The following is a 25,769-nucleotide window of genomic DNA, read 5'->3' as shown; positions in this document are numbered from 1 at the left end:
TACTCTAGAAATACCTTTAATGGGCTTCATGAATCTGACTTTGAGGTTTGCATCACAAACGTACCACATGGCGTGGTGCAAGCATGACGCAAAACTCTTATAAATATGCCCCTAATTGAACTGTGATTCATTAATTTTCTCATATAGTTATTGTTTAGTAGTTTGATGTCATTTCCACTTGTGTGTAGGTTAGATGTCTTCGCTGACTATTAATTTTTTTAGAGTGTCTAGAGTGAATCTGTTTTACTTAATAATATTTTTCCAATGTTGATTGGTTATTGCCAATGCAACTTTTTTCGCACAGTCCATGGTGCCATTTCACACTATGCAAACATACTGCTGCTGTGAAACTATAAAATATGCTGTTTCTAGGGTGTATGGCAGAATTCTCTGATACTCCTATTGCGCATGTCCTAATGAAAGACTGGATTTGACTTTGTAATTCTAATATTTCAGACTGTCTTTGAATTTTGAACTGAACTGGGCAGTCCCTGTGACAGTTTGCTCTTTGAATTAGTACTTAGAATTATTTGAGGAAACAAACTTATGTTATCCTCCTGCAAATTTGAATAGCTCCCCTAACTCATCTTTTTGATTTCTGTATTAATTCTTAAATGTTAAATATATTTTCATGGTTATGTTCTATGTTGATTTTCCTGAGTGGATTTCAATGTGGGTATCCTGTGTGGATTTGTTTTTGTGTTCCCTTTATTTGCCTAGTGCCCTAATCCTCTAGGACTCACACAGCCCTGATCCATCCAATCACCAATTGTTTTAGTAGAAATCACTGACACCCTCCTGCTTATGAATGTGGCATGAACTATGCTTGCAGGAAAAAATGTGAAATGAATATATTATGCAGGTTACCTCAAGAATGTACCAGAAACTCATTTGAAGGATGTCACACTGTTGTAGTGTATACCTTTTCAAAACCTTACGTTTGTGCAGTTTATCTGCACCTCACAATAATCTCTAAATTCCTGATCCAGTCCTGTGTGGCACTCACCAATTTTGCTCTCATCAAGAATTAAACAAGCATTGGCATAGCCATTAGGTCTTGCCTTTGGTATATTATGTGTTTAGTTATCCAGCACAATATCCTTGGTGCAACAACATTAACTGTTACATGGCTAAACAATTATAAGGTCCCAAAGGCGAGACCTATTGGCTATGCCAATGCTTGTTTACATTGGACTAGCACTATGAAGCCCCATTGCATGGGCAGCTATGCGCTTTATAAACTCTATACTATTAAATATTGCAAGCACATTGCAAATACCAAAAGAACAAATCGGAAGTAATTTAACTCAGTTTGTCGCCATTTGTTTTGTACATACCAAAAACCTTATGCTATTTTTCTGATAAACACTGGTTGTTACTGCTACACAGTTCAAAGGCAAACGTTTTAATCGACTGCGAAAGATGAAAGGCTGAGCGGCGAAACGTGAAAGCTCACATAAGGTCACAGCACATCTTGAAGCTATGCAAGCCTTTCATCATAATTATTTAGAAATATAATAGGAAACGATGTGGAGCGTGGGCAGTGCAGACACCACCGTGACAGCGGTGTAGCCACATCGCCAAGAACCCTGGTGCAAAGTAGGAAGACCCCAGCCCCAGACTGTTTAAACTGTGAATGCAGCCATAATCAGACTTGGACCCAGAGGATGTAAGAGCGATATGATAGGTTCACACTATAAAAATACTTCAAAATACAAAACAAGTCCAACCGAAGGAGATAAATAGGATGTGTAAGGTGATGAAAATGTGAGTTAGGGACTGGAATTCAGGTTGCGCATCCTTGGCTCCTAAGAACACCTCTGGGACACTGCACTCTTCATTGTTTTACAATAAACCAAAGCAGTGGTGGACAAGAGACTGAATCCTTTGCTAATGCCGACATAGCTGGAATCCTGCTTTCGTGCAGACAAACCCTGTTAATGTCTCCGAAACCTGAACAGCCAAAACCACATTCCCAGAGAGTCCCCGAGGGGGTAAGGGGCCAGCTGCAGGCTGCTCCCCGGCCTCCCCTGGGACCCTGTATCTGGAGAGAGCCGGAACTCCAGCACCGCCGCATGCCCCAGAGAAACAGGGGTGGCGGGGTCAAAGACTGGGGAATGCAGCGGCGTAACATAGGCCCCCCACATGGGGTGAGGAGCCCCAGGGGGACTGGAGTCCGTCTATCATCGATGTGGATACTGAGACCGCTCGCCTGGATTGCAGTGGTCCCGCACACAAGATTACGATGCGACAACCACTGCGGTTTCACCGCCATCCACCGGCTGATGGGGAGGCAAGATTGTAATATGGCTGACGGTGCCTGCTAGGCACTGCCACCATATTGTTGATTTGGGTGGGTCCGCCAGGCAATCGTAATGATTGCCTGTGGTGGACCTGTGGCGGACGGATTTTGCATCCACCAGTATACCTCCCACTATTGTAATTTACTATTGCTTTACGATGGCAGTGAACCCGCCACTGGCAGGCTGCCGGTGGTGGTTTAACCAGCATCTAATGACCCCCTTAGATTCCCACTCATTGGACTGGATATATGAATACCATAGGTATCTCTCAGCCACAATGGTCACCAGTACCAAATGTTTTGGCTTCAGCCTAAATAAAATAAAATACCTCTCCTTGGACACTCTTATGAAGTCTCTAGATAAAAAAATAAATCATCAGTAATATCAGACAAAGCCTCCTAAAAGCAGATCTAAAAAACATAATGCAAGCTATGATTATTTCACTCATTGACCAAGGGAATGCCTTACTCACTGTTCAACTCAAGACTCAACTAGCACCCGCAGAAGTAGTCCTACACTCAGTTAATCTCAGGAACCAGGGAATTTCATTCTGTCACTTCCATTCTTCAAGGTAGGGTTTCTTGGTTCAGTCTACTCTGTGTTGAGTTATAGCTACTGTTGGTGTAGGTAAACATCGTTTACCACAAAGTTTTTACAACGCGGTACCTTTACCACGCATCCCTTACAACGCAAGTCGTTACCACGACTTGCGCTGGAGGGCGCTAAAGGATTACAAATAGTAAATTTACTATCCCAACACCTTCCCTAGGGTCCACGGGACTGGTGTTAGAATAGTAAATTATACTATTCGAAATCCGCGCCCCCAACGCAAGTCGTGGTAACGACTTGCGTTGTAAGGGATGCGGTGTAAAGGGATGCATTGTGACGGTACGCGTTGTACCGTCATACATCCGTTGGTGTAGGGTGTAGCTGGTATTGATGAAGAGTGTCGATGGAAAATTGAATGGAAAGTGAAGCAATAGGGTTTAAGATCATGCTATAGTGGGTAAACGATGATTAGTTGGTGGTGGTAGTGTGGATGTAGGTGATGCAGGATAATTTTATAATGTGCAAGTGTTGGACTTGGCCCAAAATGTTCATCCTCATCCTTCTGTTCTATGGACCTGTTTTTGTTGGCTAATAGGACTCTGCGCACTTTACCACTGCTAACCAGTGCTAAAGTGCTTGTGACCTCTCCCTTAAACATACTGAAATTGGCTTATACCCAATTGGCACATTTAATTTACTTTTAAGTCCTTGGCGAAGTGTTGCTACATCTACACTAAATTAAATGCTACTAATGGGCCTAAAGCACTACTTGTGCCACCCACTAAAAGGAGCCTTTGAAAACATGTCTCAGGCCTGCCACAGTAGCCTATTGTGTAGTGTTGAACTGTCATTAAACCTGAAAACAAAACCTTTTGCCAGGCCTAAATCCTCAATTGTAATACTTATAAGTCACCCTTAAAGCGGGCGCTAAAGGCTTGTAGGGCAGAGTTTATGGTATGTAAAAAGTAGGACATATGAGTTTTAGTTGTACATGTCCAGGCAGTGAAAATCTCCCAAAGTTTAGTTTTCAAAGCTTCAAGGTCTATCTATCCTATTGACTAACCCTGGGTTACCCTATTACATTTAATAGGATCTAACATTGGATTCGGAGCAGGCACAAATATACAGTTTACACTCATAAGAATTGCAATTCAAAATCTTCTTTTACGGTAAAGTCGGATCTTAAGTCACAATTCTGAAAATGCCATTCCTCGTCCCAATCATTTGTGCCTTCTGCCAGAGTCCTGAGTCACATGAATTACTCTGCTTGTACGGTTTTTGTACTTCTTCCAGACAGTAACACAACGTGGGCTTGGTGTGAACAGGATGGGCCATCCTGGCAAAATGACTGGGGAGGAGCTGTACCCAGCCCTACTTACACTTCAAAGGATTCTGTCTCCTGCACATACAAAGGAACCTGACACCAGGCATGTCCTGTCTTTTGTCACCCGCACAATTCTGAAAATGCCATTCCTCGTTCCAATCATTTGTGCCTTCTGCCAGAGTCCTGAGTCACATGAATTACTCTGCTTGTACGGTTTTTGTATTTCTTCCAGACAGTAACACAACGTGGGCTAGGTGTGAACAGGATGGGCCATCCTGGCAGAATGACTGTGGAAGAGCTGTACCCAGCCCTCCTACACTTCAAAGGATTCTGTCTCCTGCACATACAAAGGAACCTGACACCAGGCATGTTGTGTCTTTAGTCACCCGCACACCGGTTGGAGTTTCCACAGGGAAATGGGGGAAACTTTCCAGAACTAGATGTGGGGGGGGGGGGTAGGAAAGGGAGTCCCCCCCACACAAAGTCTGGCAGTAAGTATCAATATTGGTCCACCATTGCTAATCATCAGAGCACTTCTGGACCTGTGGAAGTTAAAAAGAAGACCTGCCCTGCTGCCTGAGGACTACCTTGCTGCTTGAAGGACTACCTTGTTGTCTGAAAAGGAAGACTAAATCTGCATGCCTTTATCACAGGCTAACCACAGTGATTCCTAGTGTCAGTTGACTGACCTCCTATGCGAGCTACAGGGATATAACAAGCCTCAGAGGCCTCCTTGCAACTGCACAGTGGATCTGCTGCAATTGGACTTGCCTGGGCTTGTAACTGGACTAGTTTGAACACTGCTGACCTCTGCTGGAGCCCCGGATCCCCATGAGGTGCTTCCCCATGTCCTGGACCTTTTCAATCGCATCAGAGTGGTCCCCTTCTACAGAGACAGTGAAACTCCTGAAGTTTGGGCTCCCCGCAACTGTGAATGGGCCCGCCAAGCCTCTGTTGCTTGTGATGACCACCAATGTGAAGTTCTGGTGAGACCTTCTCTTTTCACCTCGATGACACTCTGCGAAGACTGCCAACGCGAGACCTGCACTACAGTAACGACAGCCCTTGATGAATGCCAATCCGAAGCTACAGCAATAGCCTTCTGCGTTGCCCAATTGACTCTTCTTGCTACAGTGATCACTGTCCACGATATACAACCTACTCTTCGCGCTACAGCGGCAACGGTCCGCAACACTCAGCTGGCTCCTCCCAGCCTCATCTAATGCTAATGAAAGACCTCTTGCCAGACTTAGAAGGTAACTTTTCAGCTGGACTAACCTTTTCCCTGTATCTGACCCGCACTCCATTGTGGTCGACCTGAATTGGGGACTTTCACAAGGTCTTCCACAAACTGATGACTGTGAGCAATACTTTGTGCTTTTAGGCCCTATCTACACTAGAAACTTTAAAACTGAATGTCTCTGGTTCTACTACTTACATTTTTGTCTTTCTGGTATCATTTTATTTATTAACATGTACTCTACTTTTCGAAATTAGTTTGAGATTTTTCTTTTTCTGTGTATTGATTACTGATTGTCTGCCGATTAAATACTTTACACATTGTATCTAAGTTTTGTCCTGACTGCTTTTGTGGCAAGCTACCATAGGGTTATGCATGGGTTAAATTAGTGACGTTTGTGGTTCACTGCAACAAAGATAGTGGTTTTTGCCTGAGTGGTACTTCCACCCTTCTCAGCCAATAACCCAATTTCTTCCACAAGTCCTTTCATTTGATATCTACATTCTCTTACCCAATTTAGAAAGTAGGGATCGTGCTTATCCTAATGGTGTACATGCAGCTTGCCCTGCTGTCAATATAACCATTGGTCAGTATTGACATTGCCATAAAAGGTACCAGACGGGACGCCTAATTTCGCCACCATGGAGACTTTACATGGTTATGCATGATAAGTTCCCCAGACAATCTCAGACTAAACTCACAGTACAACAAGGAAACTTCCGATATGTATATTGGAAATGTACGCATTCGGGTAACTTGTTTTAGCTACCTATCTTCCAAAGCATGAACTGCTCATCCTCTCTCTCTGTGCTCTATACAATCTCACACCATTGTTTGTAAACACCTGAAAACCTTCTTCTTTACCCTCTGTCCACTTCTTTCTGTATTCCAGTTTCATCGCACTTGCTGGCACTATTTCTCCATACCAGGACAACATTTTTGGGTAGGGAGGTTCTTTAGAAATGTTCAAATCAAGTACTCAATCATATTCAGGATTAACCATTTGTGACAGGAGTTCGATCATGCCAACCAGACATGGATGAATGGTTCTGACAATGGTCTTACCCAATGGCAGTTCCTGCCATGATGACAAGAACCACCTTTGTGTGAATACATCTGCCTCAGTGAACGAAAACCTTCATTACTTCAAACATTCCTTTGGATTTGCAGGTGTCTCTAAATGTTCTAATTTGATAGATAACTCCATGACTTTGGGTCATGTAGAAGAATGTTGCATCCTGCCTGCCAAAGTGTTCCTCATGCCCCTCATCTTTGTGTTAGGGATGCATTCCATGGGAGGAGCATGGGCATTCCCATCCATCCACCAATGGATTATGGTGCATTCCCAGATTTACTAAAGGTAGTAAACCTGAGAATGTGTCAATTTCAATTTCAAAATGCTTTATTCAGTATGTATAAATACAACCATATAGCAACAAGCAAGATAAAATTATAATACAACATACATTTGTATCAGTTTTGGCTTACCAGATGCCGTCCTTACTCGAATACGGTATACATTTAGCAGCATATGTCCGACAATCTTAAAGTGCTTTTTGGTACGTTTATCTACTAGTGCATGTGCAAATTAGAAATATAGAGTGCAAAATTAACTGTACCGTCCTTACTAATGTACAATGTACATTTAGCAGCACATATCCGACATTCTTAAAGTGCTAATTTAATGCATACGGCTATTAGTACATGTGCAAATTAGCAAGGTAAAGTGCAAAATGTGTCAAAATGATATGTTTATTTCTTCTTGTTACTTCCTCTTTCTATGTGTGCTGCAAGTGGTAAAAGCCTCTAAAGACTGTTTTTGTACAGGAAATTGCCCCTGCCTGCACAAAACAATCCTGCCTGAATGCCTGCATTGGCGCTAGGCAGCATACAGTGCCCTAGTACTAGGAGACAGGAGAAATTAGCCATATCTTAGTACCCACGGTGCATTTCTGCTGTCTTCCTTTCACGCAACGCAGCACAGGATCTTTGCTTGCTGCCCTATATTGCATGAAATGTAAGTAAATATGCCCAGAATCTAGAATATGAAAATGCTTTGTTAGGAACTCTACTGACAAACTAGTTTGAAAGGTGGCTTATGTCAGGCTTCTTAAGGAAGCACCCCTTGCATTAATTTTCCACAATTTGTTGAAGGTACCTGCATGTGATTTTGTTTTGAATGTGCCCATTATTATTCTTCAGGTATCGAATGGTGACTCGTCCTGCATACAGAATGAAGCATAAAATAGTAACATCATTGGAGTGGAAGTGCTGCCCAGGATTTAGTGGAGAAAGATGCCAAATTGCAGGTGTGTATTTCCAGTGATATTGTGGTAGGAAGTCATACAATACATCTTTTAATCAGAATAAAATGTGTGTTTATTGTTAGCCTATCATTACAGTGACAACGTTTGTATAATTCAGTGAAAAAAACAATAGTAAGAATTCAGAATAAAGTACATTCTACACTCATGCCTTCTTGGGTGTGTCTCTGCAAGGCACTGTCAGTTTCATGCACACGTGACAGGAAGAGGAAAAGACAGGTGGACAAATCTTCACTTTATTATGAGGCAATCAAGTAAAGACGGTTGTCTGTGGTGCATGTGTAGCCGGTATGGCGTATAGAGTGCTGGACACCATTGGTTTCCTGTTGCGGCCCGTAATATTGTTTTCTGTGGGTAATGCCAAAACAGTGCATAGCATGAATATGGCATTACTGCTTTAAAAAAGTTTACTAGTGTTGTGCACTGTTATGTTTATATAAAGGTATCCACAATACTATTTTACACATTTGCTTTGTGCCATGGTTGGGTCTGTAGCGACTCTGCCTTTTCTAATTGCTGTTGATGGTCCTCTTTTAAGAAAGAGTGTATTTGCACTGCTCACCATTGTGCCTTTGGTGCTATGTCAACATGTAGAAATACATGAATTTATCGCTTGAATGTGTATTTCCGGTGCGCTCAATTGAATGACAGAATATCGATGGCAAAAATATTGTGACCAAAATATCGAGAAATTAATTACATATGGGCACTTCTACATACCTTGAATATATGTATATCATCAAGTACATAAATAGGGAGGTAAGTATAGTAAACCTATGTTTCAGGTGCGGCCACCAGAGGTAACAGCAGTGGGGTGGCGAAGTTGACCGATAACTTTATAGGGTAAGTAAAATTTAAAAAACACTTACCTTGTGCTCGCTTCATCGCCGATTCAGCGATGCGGCGAACTCAGGGTAAGTGGTTTTATTAATTTTTGATTTTACTTTCCCAATCCCTTCATCTGTCAATTTACCTTAAGCTTCCAGACAGTGGCTTTGAAGTGCATAGAATGTCCTGCCTCCCTGCCCTGGCTCCAATCTGGCTGAAGTGAAAATGCAGAGTCATTAGGCCCTTTGTGTGAAGGCAGATCATAGGCTATTCAGGTGTAAGTGGGGCTTTGCTCAGATTAGGAGGCCAGCAGACTAGCCCTTTGAGTCATGCTGGATTCCTGGATTCAAGATAAAATTGCATGTCCAGTTCTCCTTCCCCAGCCAAGAGGCCTCAAGCCAGCAGACCAGGGCAGCATTTCCTTTAGAGCAGCAGCCCAGCAGGGTGACAATCCTTGTAGCAGCACAGCAGACCTTCTTCCTGGCAGAGTATCCGCAGGTCCAGAAGTGTACTGAAGAGTTGGTGTCTGAGGTCCTTCATTTATACCCTAGTGCCCTGGTTCTGGAAGGTGGGAGAAGCGTTTAGACAGTGGCTTTGAAATGCATGGAATTTCCTGCCTCCCATGGCTCCAAGCTAGTTGAAGTGAAAATGCAGGGTTATTAGGGCCTTTGTGTGAAGGCAGAGCACAGGCTATTCAGGTGTAAGTGGGGCTGTGCTCAGCTACCCCCCTTTATGCCAGCAGATTGCCCACTCAGGTACACCTAATACCTCTATTGTGTAACTGTGTGGGAGGAATTCACAAAGTCTAACTGTCAGGTACGCCCAGTCATGTGACCCAGGACAGGCTATAGGCACAAAAGCGCTAAGGACAGGAAAATGCCAACTTTCTAAAAGTAAAAAAGAAAACAGCACAAAATGAAAGATGCTTATCATGGTGTAACAATAATTCTAGCACTAAGTATGAATAGTAAACCAGTGACAATGTCCATATTCCCAATAAACCCAGAACGCTGAATCTTGCTTAGTCGGTTTAATTTTAAAACGGTGTGAGAGAAATGGTACTCTTCAAGGTACTAAATTTGATTCGGGTATTAGGATGCGCCCGCCGCAGTGGCAGGCGCATCCTGCAGTTTTAACATTGTGGCGGGCGGTGCTCTCAGCACCGCCCGCCACAATGCTAAAAATGCATGTATGCATTTGCATACACAAAGCGACAGGCACCGCGCGGTGCCTGCCGCATTGCGTATGCAAATGCAGGGGGGTACAACAGGCACCCCCCATGTGCACCCCCCACCTCGCCTTCACCATGGGGGCCGGCAGCGGGCCCCCGAAGTGAAGACCGCATGCCTTTCCGTGGCAGCATTGTCCCCACGGAAAGGCATCTGTTTTCACCCATGCTAATATGGCTGGCGGTGTCTGATAGACACCGCCACCATATTAAACCTTTTCTGCCCCGGTCGCACGGTCTTTCCGTCCGCCGCTGTCCCCCCCGCCAGGGTAATATGGCGGAGGGAAATGGGTGGCGGTTGGACCAGGATGTCAGGCGGATCGCCACCGCCCACATGGTGGTGGCGATCCGCCAGTCATCCTAATGGGCCCCTTAGAGTGTAAAACCATCCAGCAACTGGCAATGACTCCTAACACATACTCCAACTATAAAGTAATATTTTTTCATCTTTGCTCATATATAGCTTCTTCCACTGTAAACTAAAGAACAGCTTAACCTCCAAGAGTCTCAGGATGGTCCTGAAGCGAACAAGACAATTTGGTAACAGGGGCTGTTCAAAAGCCTTATTGCTCATTTTGTCTCCGTATCAGAATCTTTCATTCATGCTCACTTTGAAATTACAATTGCTGGATCTCTCAGCCAAGGGTCATGGGGAGTGGCAAGAATTTAGTGGAAATGACAGGAAACCTTCAGTTGAGCTTCATACAGACTAAATCAATAATCAAACCACAAGCTTAGCGGTCATTTGATATTTTTAAACCCTGATTGTGAAGATCTGGGTGTACTATATAATATGGCTGCAGGGCTTTATTGTGGAGTACATTTGCAGATACCATCTAGGGTTTAGTCACAATCATTTATTTACCCTTAGCTCAACCCTGGGTAGCTGTGGCTGTGAGCAGTAAGACTTGGCAAATGAACCTAAAGTGACGCATTTAACAGCACTAAACAACACAATAAGAAAATCACAAACCAATAAAAAGAAATTACAAAAATGTATAAACATAGGGCGTATTTATATGAATTTTTAGGGACCTTTAATAATAAAACCCCACTGGAGGGTCCGGGAGATACAGATTTTAGAGATTTTTATCACTTTTAAATGCAACCACAAACAAGCATTGGAAAAAGTAAAGTTTGAAATCTTTGAAAAGTTTGAAAAAGTTACTGTGAGTACTCCGGCCCAACTTGGGCAACCAAATCCAATAGAGGTAAGATTTGGGGTGCCAGAAAAGATACATAGGACAGTTACTTGGCCACAAGAGCATTTTTGAATCAAGTTCCTAACTTTACAGGATGACCGCAATAGAAGTCAAAAAAGTGTTCCTGAAGCTGAGGAATGCTGGCAAAGATTCTCAAAAGGATGCTCTAGTTGTGGTGCGACTGATGGTGGTGTCTCAGTGATGGTTCCTCGTTCGTACCTTGGGTGATGCGGAGCAACTATGGCCAGAGAAATTGGTCTCTCTTGAAGTCCTCTATATTGCAGTAGTCGGACAGCCGATGCTGCACTACTGATAATGCTGCAACGTGGTTGGATGAAACCTCTTTGGTGGTGGTTGGTGTCCCTTGTGAATGAGGAATCCAAACTTGGATAGCACTCCCAGAAAGGGACAGGTTTTGGCTTTTTCGAATTAGCCTGGCAACTGGTAGTGGCAAAACATCTGCAGTGTCTACCACTTTGTCCGTTTGAGCTTTTTTTCCTATTGTTGTCCTGGAGCTGGTTCCAGTAGATATTATAAAAAACAACAAGGGCACCCAATCGAGTTCCAGTAGATCAGCATCTGATCTTCGGAGTCACTGGTCTTGGTGAAGGTTCCATGTTAAAATATCGGTGAAAAAAATATCGATGAAATAAATATCGATGTAAAAATATCGATGAAAAAAAAATCGAATCCCTATACCTAAACAGGTAAGTACAGTAATATAGGCTAAAAAATGTAAAAAATATAGATGTAAAAAAGATTGACTTAAAAAAATAACATAAATTAAAATAAATTAATTAAATAATATTAATATTATTAACAAAATTAATTAAATGTGATATATTTTTAAAATAATTATAACAAATAAACTTAATTTATTAAATATAAACACAAAAAGCGCACATATACATATATACTTAAATACATTTTATTAACTATTATCTTTATTGAATTTATAAACGATTTTTAATTATATAAAAATAAAATAAACACATATATAAATAATTTAAAATCAAATATTCTATATTTAATTAACACATTAAACTATTTAAAAAAATAATACATACATTTAATAGCAAAATAAAAACATTAGTAGTTAAACCGTTGGATAGCGAAGAGGTAAAAATTACTATTCCCACTCCAGTGAGTGCAACAGTAGGGAATGCGCTGGATAGCGTAGGGGTAAAAATTACTATTCCCACTCCAATGAGTGCAACAGTAGGGAAAGTGCTGGATAGCGTAGGCGTACAAATTACTATTCCCACTCCAGTGAGTGCAACAGTAGGGAAAGCACTGGATAGCTGAGGGGTAAAATTTACTATCCCCACTCCAATGAGTGCAACAGTAGGGAAAGCGCTGGATAGCGGAGGGGTAAAAATTACTATTCCCACTCCAGTGAGTGCAACAGTTGGCAAAGCGCTGTATCCCAAAACAATAAAAAACAAAACTATCAACATTTTTATTAAATTTAATTTCCAATATTAACATAACTAATATATAAATTTAACTATATTAGTATTAACAAAGATCATTTAAAAAAATAATTCCCCATTATTTAACACTATAAAATCCACAACGCACACCTACAATAATTACTCAATTAAATTTAATAATTACTAATTAATTAATGAAAATGAATGTGTTATTATTTATTAATTAATCAAAAAAAATTACTTACCACCTTTCACACCATTTACACATATTAACACCAAAAGACACACCTAAAATGAATTACATAATTACAATTAATAAATACTAATTAATTAATGGTAATTAATTTTCAAGTATTTAATAATTAATCAATTTAAAAAATCATTACTTACCTCCCTTCACACAATTTACACATATAAACACCACAACACACACCTAAAATTAATTAAGCAATTAACATAATTATGCATTAATTGACTAATTGAAATTAATTAACTAATTATTAAACTATTATTAATTAATCAATTAGCACATTAATTATTCAATACATTTTTATAAAACTAAATGACTTCCCACCCTATTCCCCTTTAAACCCACAACCCAATACAGAACTAAAAACACAGAATTAAACTTAAAATAAATTAATTACTAGTAAAACTCTAAAACATATAATAAAATGACAAACAATTCTCATTAAAAACACTAAAATATATAAAATTATTCATAAATCGATATTTTTTTAACTATATTTTTGTAAATGATATTTATTACATAGATATTTATGTAATCAAAATTATTTACCTGTCAGCCAAAATTCTTGTCAACTATATTTTTATTGTCGATATTTCTTACCCACGATATTTTTGCAGCGATATTTCTGTCCCATGATATTTTTGTGGAGATATTTCTACTCTGCACCCTTGGTGAACCAGGGTAATCAACTTTTTCCAGGGTCAGGAGCCACAGGCACAGTCCCAGTCTTACTAGCTCAAAAGAGCAATAGGTACAGTCCAGTCGATGATGCAACTTTTCTTTGCGCAGTTCAAGGGCACTATGGAAGTCCTTCTTCAGTCCTTTCTTCTTCTCCAAAATCAACTCATTGGCAGGGTACCAGGGGTGCCCTACTTATTCCAAAAAAGGTCAGAGGGGAACACAACATACAGATAATTTTGTTTGTAGGATGTCAAGTACAGTACGACTTCGACGATCATCCCAGAAGGCTCAGCCAGACAGTTTCCTTTTCATTGCTTCAATAGCATTTTCCAGCTGATTGCATACTCCTCTAAAAAGTTTGGTGCTTAAATAATTGCCTATATCATGCATGTACGATTTAACTCTAGACGCCTTGGTAGTGTGCTTCTCAATTGCATTCATTTCTAGCGCCTTTTTGGTATTCACCTCTTTAAAATGATTACACCACTCCTAGTCTTGGGAGAAATTTAAATTATGCCAGTGTATTTTGCTTTATTTCGGAACTTCACTTAGGGGGTCATTAGGATGGCGGGCACCGTAGAATGGGACCGCCCACCATTGGTGCGGGGTCCCGTTAGTGACATTAGTATGCACCCGCCACACTGGCGGGCGCATCCTGCATTCTTGACATTGAAGTGGGCGCTGCTCTCAGCACCGCCCACCGCAATGCCAAGAAGGCATGTCATGCCGTTCCATGCACAACGTGGCAGGCACCATGCAGTGCCTGCCATGTTGTGCATGGAACTGCATGGTACCCCCCTGCAGTTCCATGCCACGGAAAGGCATGTCCCCGCTACTAAGCTAATATGAATGGTGGTGTCTACCTGACACCGCCACCATGTTAGCAGCTTTTCTGCCCGGTCGACTCTTCGACCAGGCGGAAAACCGGCAGACGATCTTTCCATCTGCCGGGGTCCACCCGCCATGGTAATGTGGTGGGGGGGAAAATTCAAAGTGGCAGTGGTTTTAAGCAGGCTGATCGCCACCACCATATGGGCGGTGGTGATCCGCCCGCTAACCTAATGACCCCCTTAATGTTTGTTTCAGGAAGTTATGCCATTATAGAACTTCATGTAATTAGCTACCATTCACTGCAAACATTTACTACAAACACATATTTCACAGTAAAAATGGACTGCAGACTCACAAGAACAGAAGCATGTGAGCAGCAGTTATTTGGGGTGCTGTCACTTTTTGCTGTGTTTTTACCGTAAAATGCATCCTCACATCAAAAATTGGCATGAGGACATATTTTGTGCTAAAATAGTGGTAAACAACAGATTTGAATTTCGTGAATTTCGTGAAATGACACATAATTTCATAAAACATTGGCAAATTTGACATGATTGCGCAAAAGCAAATTTTCCACAACACTAAAAGTTATCAAACCCTCCGGGCCCTATTTATAAGCCTTTTACACTGCCATTGTGTCCCTTTTTGTGAAGCTGCAGCGGCGTAAAATATGCCCCATACTGCGCCATAGTTACAAAGTGACGCATCTAAGCAGATGCGTCGCTTTGTAAACCTCTGCGCTACATTATACCTGCGTCAAGTATAATATTTACAGGGTGGGAATTCCCCCTCAAAAAGCTCGTAGAAGTGGCGCAGTGAAATCTGTGAGATTTCACTGCACCACTTCTGAGACCACACTGCTTCAAATCCTTACTCCTGCTTCACAGCAGGCGTAAGGAGGGATGCAGGCCCTTTCACATGGGGCTTGCCCCATGTGAAAGGAGACACTGCTGGAGTTGCATCTGTTTTAAGACACACCCCACCAACGTGTCACTTTTGCGCCTACAGATATGTCAGGAATACTGAAATGTTTGTAAATCCTTTCGACATGGAGCACCGTACAGTAAATAAGAAGCATCCATGGCGTTGCAAAGAGGGCGAACGGAAAAGTGTTACATTGTTGTTTTCATGCAGTAATGCAACACTTTTCATAAATGAGGCCCTTCGTTTTAACACCTTAGCTGCTTCGCAAATATCCCTCCCCAGTGCTGCGCTGTCCATTGGAACTAGTGCTGAATGGACGTCCAATGGTCATGCGCAGCACTGGGGAGGTAGCGCTCGTGACGACCGTTGGCCGTCAGTAGCGCTTAAGAGGTTAAAGATGAGGTAAGTTTCCATGTTTTATTTGTCTAAGTGCAACTTGGTGACCCCCACTTTCCCTACTTTCTGTGGTACTTATTTAAAAATCTGACCCAATCTGACCTAATCTGTATGTAAATCATTAGATATATGTTGTGTAAACTGAGTCACATGTTGTCTCTTGTCTTAGTTCTAAAGTACCAGTTTCAGTCGTACGATAACCAAGCTGAGAGTACGAATGCCATTAATGGAGGAACATCAGCAGATCCCCAGCAGACATCTCTTGATCCAGGTCAGTGGCATTAATAACATGTCAAGACTGATATCTAATCTCTTCATCTTTGTTTGGAAACAGTAAGTAGCTACAGACCATTGCAGGTTCCAAGTTTACACAGAGAGATAGAAAAGAAAAGAGAGAGAAAAACGAGTTTAGGCAAAGTATATAACCCACACTTGCTCAAGCAAATTGACACCCATGTGAATGCAAAAACAGAGTTGAGTGTTTTGCTCTAGCCTTTAATGAGCTGTGGCAGCCAGCAGGCAGTCAAGGGGTCTGAGCAGCAAGGTCGCTTCATCATTTAGGTCTTGTAATTTACAGCTATGGCGGAGGAGCATCGCCCCCCCCCCTCCGCCCCCTAAATAACGGCAGAAAATCAAAAAATAAATAACCCTCCTTTTATTTCTCCTTTCCTGTTGTCTTGAGGCGGGCCCTGGGAATGACAACACTGAGGGGAGTGGTGTGTGCACTCTCTTCACTGCACATGACGGTTTGGTTAGCCATCTCAGGCCGGCAAAATCGTTTTGCTGGGGTTGGAGAGATTAGGCATAGACTCCCAATCTGTCCAGGAGCGCTAATTGAGAGCGCCCAGGCCAATCCTGAAGTTGCTCTCATGCAAGATCAGCTTCAGGATTGGCTTCAGCCTGGGTGCCTGTGCCTGAAGAAGAGGAAGGAGCCGAGGAGCACAACGAGGAATGCGGCCGGCTGAAGATACGTTTTTAAAAATTAATATATCTTTTGTTTCCCCCTTTCTTCACGACCCCTATGCCCCCCTCACCCCCAACACGCCCGACACCCCACTTGTAGTGCACAGCAGCCCGCTACTGGACATTTATGCTTTGCACATTGTCTTCTACCCAACATGTTAGATATGACACTGTGACAGAATTTTTTCCCAATATGCAGTTTTATTGAAACTGCTGAGATTATTGGGGAATAAGCTTAAATAATGTAAACAAGTGTGCTTCTAGAGTAGTTCCTGATTTTGTACTCATGGCCTCGAATGAAATGCAAGGGGTCAATGATGACTTTGTGTGCCTTATGCAAATGATAGTTGTCAAACAGAATTTTCAGCTGACTGATAGCCACCTTTGCAATATAGTGAATGCATCATGTGTATCATAATTTTATGTTGGTCAAAGAAATTATTTCACTAGAAGCACGTAAATCCCAAATGACAGGAGATGATGGGTAGGACTTTCAAGGCCACTATTTAAAAAAAAAATAGTTTATTTACCACCATAATGATTCATCACATACTAATATGTGATTGAAAGGAGCATTAAAGGAATAATTCCTACAGAATCGTAGAGTCACCATCCAAGGCTTTTCGTAGCCTTGCAGATATGGTGTCAGGCAACGCAGTGCAAGTAGCTGCGTTGCCACACACTGCGATGGGGAGGTGTGCCCAGGGTGGGTGTTCCCATGTAACACCACTGCATTTGACATATTCCCAGATTTACAACAAGCTGTGAACATGGGAATGTGTCAAAAGCCTATGCCTCCCCAGGGGAGAAATAATTTCTCCTTGTTTTTGCCTCTATCTATGTGTGCTGCATTCATCAGCACACATAAAAAGAGGAAATCGCCGTCACTGACTGTTTTTGTACAGGAAGGTGTCCCTTTGTGCACAAAAACAATCATCCTTACAATGCGGACACCCTTGCACCATGGTGCAAGGGTGCCTGTGTTGGGCCAAGGCAGCACTTTGAGCTCCAGCACAGGGAGAAAAGACAGGAATGTGCCTGCCTTTTTCTTCTGACGCGGGATAGCACAGCAGGAAGGCTTGCGGCTGTGCCCTTCGACAAAAAATTGTAAATGAGACCCAGGGGCCTCATTTATGAAAAGTGACGCATCGCTGCGTGAAAACGGCGATGCGTCACTTTTCACTGTGCACTCCTTACGACATTCCTGATGCGTCATATTTCATGTATGACGCATCATGTCGCAAGGAGTTACAGATACGTCAGTATTCCTGACGTATCTGTAAGCGCAAAAGTGATGCATTGCTGGAGTGTGTCACAAAAGTGACGCAACTCCAGCAATGCGTCCTTTCACATGGGGAAAGCCCCATGTGAAAGGGCCTGCATCAGTCTTACGCCTGCTGTGAGGCAGGTGCAAGATTTTGACGCAACAGCGTCCTAAAAGTGACGCAGTGAAATCTCATAGATTTCACTGCATCACTATTACGAGGCTTTTTGCGGGGGAACGCCCCCTCTGCATACATTATACCTGACGCAGGTATAATGTGGCACAGAGGTTTAAAAAGTGACGCATCTACCTAGATGCGTCACTTTTTAAATATGGCACAACGAGGCGCATTCTTTACACCGCTGGTGCGTCACAAAAAGTGACGCACCAGCGGCGCAAAACTGACGCAAGGCCTTCATAAATAAGGCCCCTGATGTTTTGCTCCATTTGAGCAAGGAATGATAGCTGGGCCCTGATGATGATTGGTCACTCTTCCAATATAAAAATGTATGCCCTTTAAAGTTTAAACTAAAGAAGTTAGAAATTGATTAGTCAACTGTAATGAAATTCAGGAATGCCTCAGACACTGTAGTGAGGCTGTGAGACAGTCAAAGTAATGAAGAGATAAGTTAGCTGTCATTTTGAAGTGGTTTTAGAATTCTACTCATGCAAGCCGATTTATAATGTTTTCACTAATAATGCCCAGTACTGGATCCATACGGCACTTAAATGCGCGTAAAGTGTGCTAATTTCCCAATGAATTCGATTTTTTAAATTAGAATTGCAAACTCAATGTATGATTCAGGTTGAATTTCTAAAACAGGGAACCGGACTTGAATCAAAAAATAAAAGTTCAGGATTATATGATATTACCCACCATTTTTAAAAATAAGAATGCTGTATATTTGCAACTCTCTTCTCTGTGTTGTTACGTTACTGATATACAAGCCGAGCAAATCAAAATCATTTTTGTAGGTAATATAATGTTGCTCTAGCTGGAAGCAAAAATCTTAACAGTAGAGCGGTTAGAAATGTAGCAGGTTTGCAATAACTTGTGTTTCATATGTCAAATTAGATCAAGTGTCACAGACATATTAAATCATAACATCTCGATTGTTTATATAAATTGAAGAATTTAAAAGCGGTGCATGACTATGCGAGGCACTCTAAACTAAAAAAGCCATTGTAATGACTCCTAGGCGAGTCACAGACTGAGAAAGTATATCCACTGCCCCTATCAACATAGGGAGGATACAGTCTTTTTCTAATATTATTCTGTTGAAGGCATTAATAGAAATTAGCACAAAATTGGTGCGGTGGCAAATTGTCAGATTTTTTAAATGTTTAAACACTGCTGCTGATTTTGATGAATTTATGCCAGATCTTTTCGATTTTGGTGACTGCTGTTATTGGTATTTTTCTTTTCACTTTGTTTCACTCGTTAACACTCTTTTTGACACAACATACAGCACTGACGCAAAAGATGACTAATCAGATCTACGAACAGGAGATGAAACTAACCTCCCTACAGAAGAAGTTTGACAACATCTCGTCTACCATGAAGGAGGTGCACAGTGCTGTCTCTTCCCTGGAGGAGAAAATCAACGAAGACAATCCTGGGAAATCAGTGCAGTCCCTTCTTAAAGGTAAGTAGGTACATGTGGAGCATATTAAAGGAAGGCCCTTAGGGGCATATTATCAAGGGGGTTTATCTCCGTTTTTTTTTTGCTTTAAAAGCCAAGAAAGCGGAGATAAAATTATCTCCCTATTACCTAGCTGTCGCTAACACCAGTTAGCGACAGCTAGTAGGAGATAGCGACCATCTTGGGTCCCGCTTTGCATGTCAGTGAAATGTATCCCTAATTACATGCAAAGTGGGCGTGCCAAGATGTTAGCGACTGGAAACAGTCGCTAACATCGCTATCTCCTAGTACCAACTTTTGGAGATATTCGCGCTAAGCGCGAATATCTCCAAAAGCTAACGCCTGCCCAGAGCAGTTCTTAGCCATGTAATCCAATGGTAGGTGGATAACATGGCTAAGAGCATTAGCTCGGTAATGCATGAATATCGCTGACTTTTTTGCGATATTCATGCATTTCGGCCGATTTTTATCGCTTAGGAGATAAACCTTGATATTTGCAAGGCTCCTAAGAGATAAAAATCACCGCAGCTCGGCGATAAAAATATTGCCGCTAAGCCAACATAGCGATAATTATCGCTAGTTGTTGGTAATATGCCCCTTAGTTTTTTTTTTTTACCTCACGTGGTGTTGATAATCCCTTTTTGGGTGCAAACTCCTATTTGCTCCCAAAATGAGATTACACTGGGGGCACCAATCGCAAATGTCTTCTCCGGTGAAACCTCCTGTAATCATGCACGCAGATAGCACACATGTGCTGTGTGATGTTTGCACACCTCAGAATGGGGGTATAACATACACTATTGGTGATTTAGACCCATTTCTGAGGTGTTAACATTTGAATCATATGCACTTTGTGCACATTCTAATTTACACTTTTCACGATAATACAAATTAGTGGGTGTGCAATTGCACATGACCGTTGCAGTCTCAAGGTGATAGAGGTCTTAGGCTCATTTTGCCTCGTTATGCATGTTTAGTGATCTATAAAACATTAAGGAAGTATCCATGGAAATTAAAGAATTCCTAATCTTTAATACTATAGGTAGATGAGTCACGCCAATGCAAAAATTGAGTATAAGTATTTGATGTTCAAGTTTTTTGTCTATACATATGTAAATCTAAATCACCTAAAGTAAAGTCCCAGCTAAAGGATGGTTCTAAAGTCTAAAGAATCTCAAAAATCAGGAATTTCCATAAATGAAATTAGAAGTAGGTAAGGAAAAATAAGTAGGATGTTTCAGCATTTCAGAAGCTAGGTCAAAAGTCTTCTTGGGTCAGGAAAGTAAGTGTTAGTCTAAGCCACACTCAGCAAAGAATTGAGGAAGGTATAGCGGTCTATACCTCTCAAAGTCCAGGGAAAAGTGTGGTCAGCGTTCAGGGGCAAGTCTCTGATGGGATCTGAAGGGACTCTGAAAGGAATCTGGATCTCCAAGGTGTGAGCACTAAGTTTTAACAAACAAGTCTCCTTGGGAAACACCCTTTTCCACATATAATTAGGGGTCTAATGTATTTCTCCACATCTCACCTTGTAGACTGCAACAATTGCAAAGCATCCCTCACTGGACATGGGAACAACATTGTATTCTCACACGCAGATCAGGTTGTAAGATTACTGAATAGGCCTTTCAGTTAACGCTGTGGCTCTCCATGTTCTTTCATCAAGGCTCTTTCTCTATATCACTAGTACAGTAATGTATCTATTCTTCAAGTAGCAATTCATGTGAATACCTGCAAGAATGTCATGTTAGCAGAAAATGGAAAACAATATTTTATACAGAGTGAATAATTATAGGCCTAAAATGTCAACTTAAAGTATTTGCAAGAGTGCACATTTAATTTATTTAACATGTTTTATATAGTGCTAGCTGGACCCAAGGGTATCAGAGAGCTTTACATGGGTGTACATTGTAATATAGAAAATTCACAATGAGGTAGTATTTAGGAACCGATAAAGATGGTAGAAAGCAATTAAATATTATACAGTCTTATTAAACAAGTTGCCAGCAGGTTACAGTAAATCATGGGAGATTAGGCTAGTGAGAGAGGGAAGGGATGGAAAAGATGGAGGTAGGGAATAGGAATGGGGAGAAGCAAGGGAAGGGGATAGTTAAAGCTAGATCGAACAGCTATACAGAGATGAATTGATTGAAAGTAACAGAATTACAATGAGGTAGAATTCAAAACTCAATAAGAAAGTAAAAACAATTCTAGTTTTACACCATCACATTACATGTATTGCAATGGGATACAGCAGGTCCTGAGAAATTAGCCTTGCGTGGGAGGGAAAGGATGGAGAAGAGCGGGGCAGGGTATGGGAATGGGGGAGGCTGAGGAGGGGGGAAGGATAAAGTAAAAACCGGGTGGGGCGAAGCAGGTCCTAAATGAAGGACTGGAGGGGGGATTTAGTGGGTGAAGGAAGAAAAGAGAGGGGGAGGAGAACAGTAGGAGGAGGAGGTGGGGTGAGATTAGTGTCTAATGGAGGAATTAAGGACCCCAGTATTTGTTAAACAGGAGAAGTTTGAGGCCTTTTTTTAAGCTGAGATAGGAGGGGTTGCAAAGAAGATCATTTGGGAGAGAGTTCTAGATCTTAGGTGCGTTCCCACAAAAGGAAAGAGATTGTGTGGTTTTCTTGTTTAATAGAGGAGGGACAAGAGAGAGGGTGTTGGAGCTCCTCAATGATCTAGAGCAGCCGGCTTTGTGAAGTTTATCTGTGAGATACTGAGGGGAATGTTGATGCAAGGCTTTGTGCGTAATTCAAGCAGTCTTGTAGGAAGCTCTTCCTTCAACGGGCAGCCACTGGAGTGCTTTAAGGGCAGGGGAGTTATGATCAAACCATTTAAGGTCAAAAATGAGCCTAGCTGCAAGGTGAAGAACAGACTTTATTGGGGTGAGGTGGGCTTTGGGAGTTCCAGCGAGGATAGCGTTCCCATAGTCGATCTTTGACAGGACCAGCAATATGTGTATGCGCGTTTAAACGCAAATTAATATGAATGTTGAGAATATTAGGTTAATTTCACATAGATCATACAGTAACAATCTTAAATATATATGTATCAGTATGTGTAAGAGCTATATTTTGAGGCAATATATGAAACATTAGTGCACTTATTACATGGACTTTTGTTGTTTCTAGAGTAATCACATTCTACAAATATGATGGTTTCTATTCAATTATCTAAACAGATAATGTTATTAAATGTATTAAGCCACACAATATGAAAGTCGAATTTCATCTCTATAGTCAGTCAATGTATACTAAGTAAGGATGGTTTATTAAATTCTCGTTTAATACAGTTAAACATGTAATATGAGTACATTCACTAATCCTACAATAAATGTACTTTTAGGAATAATGTTAAATGCTACACTAATTTTAATTTCATTAGATCATAGAATCATGCACTAAATACACATTCATGTTCAGTATCTGTTATGAAGTTGTGACCTATTTGTGATGCGTAACAGGTAGGCAAAATTGCACTGCACCAGTCCTCCCTCTGATGGCGAATCAACCATCAAATCAATGTCTTATCAGATGGACAAATCACAATCAGGTTGTTTTCATAATCTTTCTCCTGGAAGCCTCGAGAAACTTCATGTCATCATAGTATTTGCTCTGTCTGTCTTCTAGCTCTACATCTGCTCTTTTTCTCTTCACCCTTTTTTCACTTGTGCATGGTTGTATGCCTTATAGATTACAGGCAAAAATAATCCACAAAGAGAAATTATCATGAGGGTTTCAAAAGGCTTCTAACAATGTCACTACCTAGGTTTCCAAACCATCTACCTATAGCAGAAAATCCATTCCCTATTGTTTACAAAGCACCTGTTGTTGTTAAACTTTCCAAATCTTTCTTTAAGTCAGTAATGTTTCTGTATATTCTGCTTAAAGCCCTTACTCTCATCTGGAACATAAGTGCAACATTGTTGAACTTTCAACACCCTACAGACTCTGCCCTCTTTTGCAAAAGGGATGTCTAATGTAAGTCAGTTCTGCAAAACCACAGATCTCATGGCAACCATTTCAGTATCTATCACTAAGAATCCCCTGGCTGTACTAGTGGATAACTTATCAACTACCTGAGAAAACTTTCTAATCTTGTGGGAGTTGAGTTTCACTCCTGCAGATGGAATCAGTAGCAAACATGACTCCTACAATTTCACTGGAATCTCTTTTTGTTGTCCCACATGATTAGTCTTTGGAAAAGCTATTCCCTTATAGCATGTTCCATACCATCTTTTGGATAACCTATAAAACACATTTTCCCAAAAATGTAATAAGCTCCAGGAACATCCGGTTCTGCTCAATTTACATAAGGAAGACAAAAAAGGGAAATATGCCATAATTTAGTATCGTAATCTGTATTAGATGTTGTAGCAGAAAAGCATGAATTTTAGACAGCAATATTCTTTCTTCAAAGGTGTAATCACACAGGTGCACACTTTGCTTGGGAAAAGGTGAGCGACTCAATGAGGCTTGTGTTATGGTAACAGTGCCAAATGCGTGATTAAAAATGGTACATAACATGAGCAGTGGGGTCACAATCAATTTGAAATATGTTATGAACCAAGGATGGCATATGAACGCCGTGCTTTGTTGATGGCGTTTCCTGTCATCTTCAGGACGAGACTGCACAAATGATTTGGAGACTGCTGATATGGTAGCAAATCTGGATCAGGTCATCTGGATGGGTGGAGAGTGTGTGAGTGCCAGCATGGTGAATGAAGAAGTCCCAGACAGGGATCCAATATGGGAGGAGAACAAGTGTGGGGAAGGAAGAGAATGGCCCAAGAGGGCTCAGTTGGAAATGACATCCTCCAAATACCACAAAGTGGGAGGCAAGGGAAGATGGACATCAGGGATTAATATGCCAGAATCCAACTATATCCTTATTTGGGCTAGTTGAATGGATGAAGCCTCTCATTGAGAGAAAGGGTGCTTCAATGCAGGACGAACCACTGCTGCTGCAGTGTGACTTGTGTCTGGTTATCATATGGGTCATACTCCTGGGCGGTACTGCTCTGGGAAGACTGGGATGGTGTCCCGTCGGTGCCCTTTCAGCAAGAGGGTCCGTGGAAGGCACTGTGTTTCTGGTAGTCAACACCACCTACCCTTCGGGCATTGCAGCAGTGGACGAAGTATGGGTGCAGAGCGCTGGAGTGCCAGGAGAGACGTCATCAGCAGAGCTATGGGGACAGGAGATAGCTGTTGATGGGCTTATGGTGGAGTCAAAACATTACTAGGACCAAGCAAAATACAGGTGAAGTGATAACACAGGGGCATGGTTTGGTGCTGTTTTGCGGGTGGGGCATGAGGGCGTTGCTCACAGCCAGACTGGCTAGCCGGGCAAGCGGGCAATCACCCGGGAGGCTGGAGCCCCTAAAGACCGGTTTAGACACCTGGAGGGCGGTTGCGCACCCAGGAGTTCTGATGCACGTTATGCGATCCCGGCTCCCTTCATAAGATTCTTAGACTTGTTTAAAAAAATAATGTATGGATGAATTAGGAGAAAGCCTCTCATAATGCTACCAAAATGTTCTTTTTCTCGTCAGGCACACTATTTTTGCACAGGTGCATGCATGATTAGAAACTGTGTAGAAATAGCGCTACGAGGTACTGAGCTAAACTCTTATGTAGTTGAATATTTAATTTAATCCCCGTCTGAACAACCAAAACAACTAGCATAAATAATTGAAAAATTGAGCTGTTAGCATGCACCTTTCAGTTTTATTTTCCCAAAATTACCCTTGGAAAGTCATACTGAGCAATGTGTTGGGGTCACTCACTCGGTGCAAATGGGGGCTGAGTACATTTTTTGACAGGGCTGTTTTAAGTTCCCAGCCGGGCCCTGGCGGTGCTGATGGACGCCACCAACATACAGATAGGAGCAGGGGTGTCAGTACATTCGAGGAACCTTTTTTTCGCCAATGTGGTGCTGTGCTGGCTGCAGGCCGATGGTACACTGTCTGCCAGAACCCACAAACACACAACACACCCATTGTACTGTATGGACAAAAGACCAAGAGTGGTCTTATGTTCCTACAGCCGCTCCTGTTCTTGAAGGTTGAGGTGTATTTCATCCTGGGCAAGGACTGGGTTACAGGGGCCAGAAGAGTCACTACAGTGCACAGCTCAGAATTACTGTAAGTTAATGAAAGTGGTGACAGGACTGAACACTACTGCAACATGATCAACATGCAAAACAGAACAAAATCTGCCTTTTGGCGTGCTTTGCCAGTGTGCACCAGTCCAACAGCAAAAAAAGTAGAGTAACAGAGGGCTTAGCTGCGGGCCTATCCAGCTGGGCACTGCAGGACAGGGCAGTGCGAAATGTGGGCCTGAAAGCAGATGGATGTCAGTGACTCATGTGATCCTCATGGAAAGT

General features: G+C 41.8%; 1 protein-coding gene across 4 annotated transcripts in view; it reads left to right on the top strand.

Annotated features, from left to right (window-relative positions):
• MMRN1 (multimerin 1) overlaps positions 1-25,769 on the top strand; it is a 329,148-nt gene that overhangs the window by 256,471 nt on the left and 46,908 nt on the right. For all 4 annotated transcript variants that reach the window (XM_086961624.1, XM_086961623.1, XM_086961622.1 and 1 more), the window contains exons 3-5: positions 7,619-7,725; positions 15,683-15,784; positions 19,210-19,386. In XM_086961624.1, coding sequence (XP_086817750.1) covers positions 7,619-7,725; positions 15,683-15,784; positions 19,210-19,386 — 386 coding nt within the window. The remainder of the gene's footprint in view (positions 1-7,618; positions 7,726-15,682; positions 15,785-19,209; positions 19,387-25,769) is intronic.

This window comes from Lissotriton vulgaris, chromosome 3_1 (genome assembly GCF_964263255.1).
Source record: "Lissotriton vulgaris chromosome 3_1, aLisVul1.2, whole genome shotgun sequence".
NCBI lineage: Eukaryota > Metazoa > Chordata > Amphibia > Caudata > Salamandridae > Lissotriton > Lissotriton vulgaris.
This window is presented reverse-complemented; position numbering and strand designations above follow the sequence as displayed.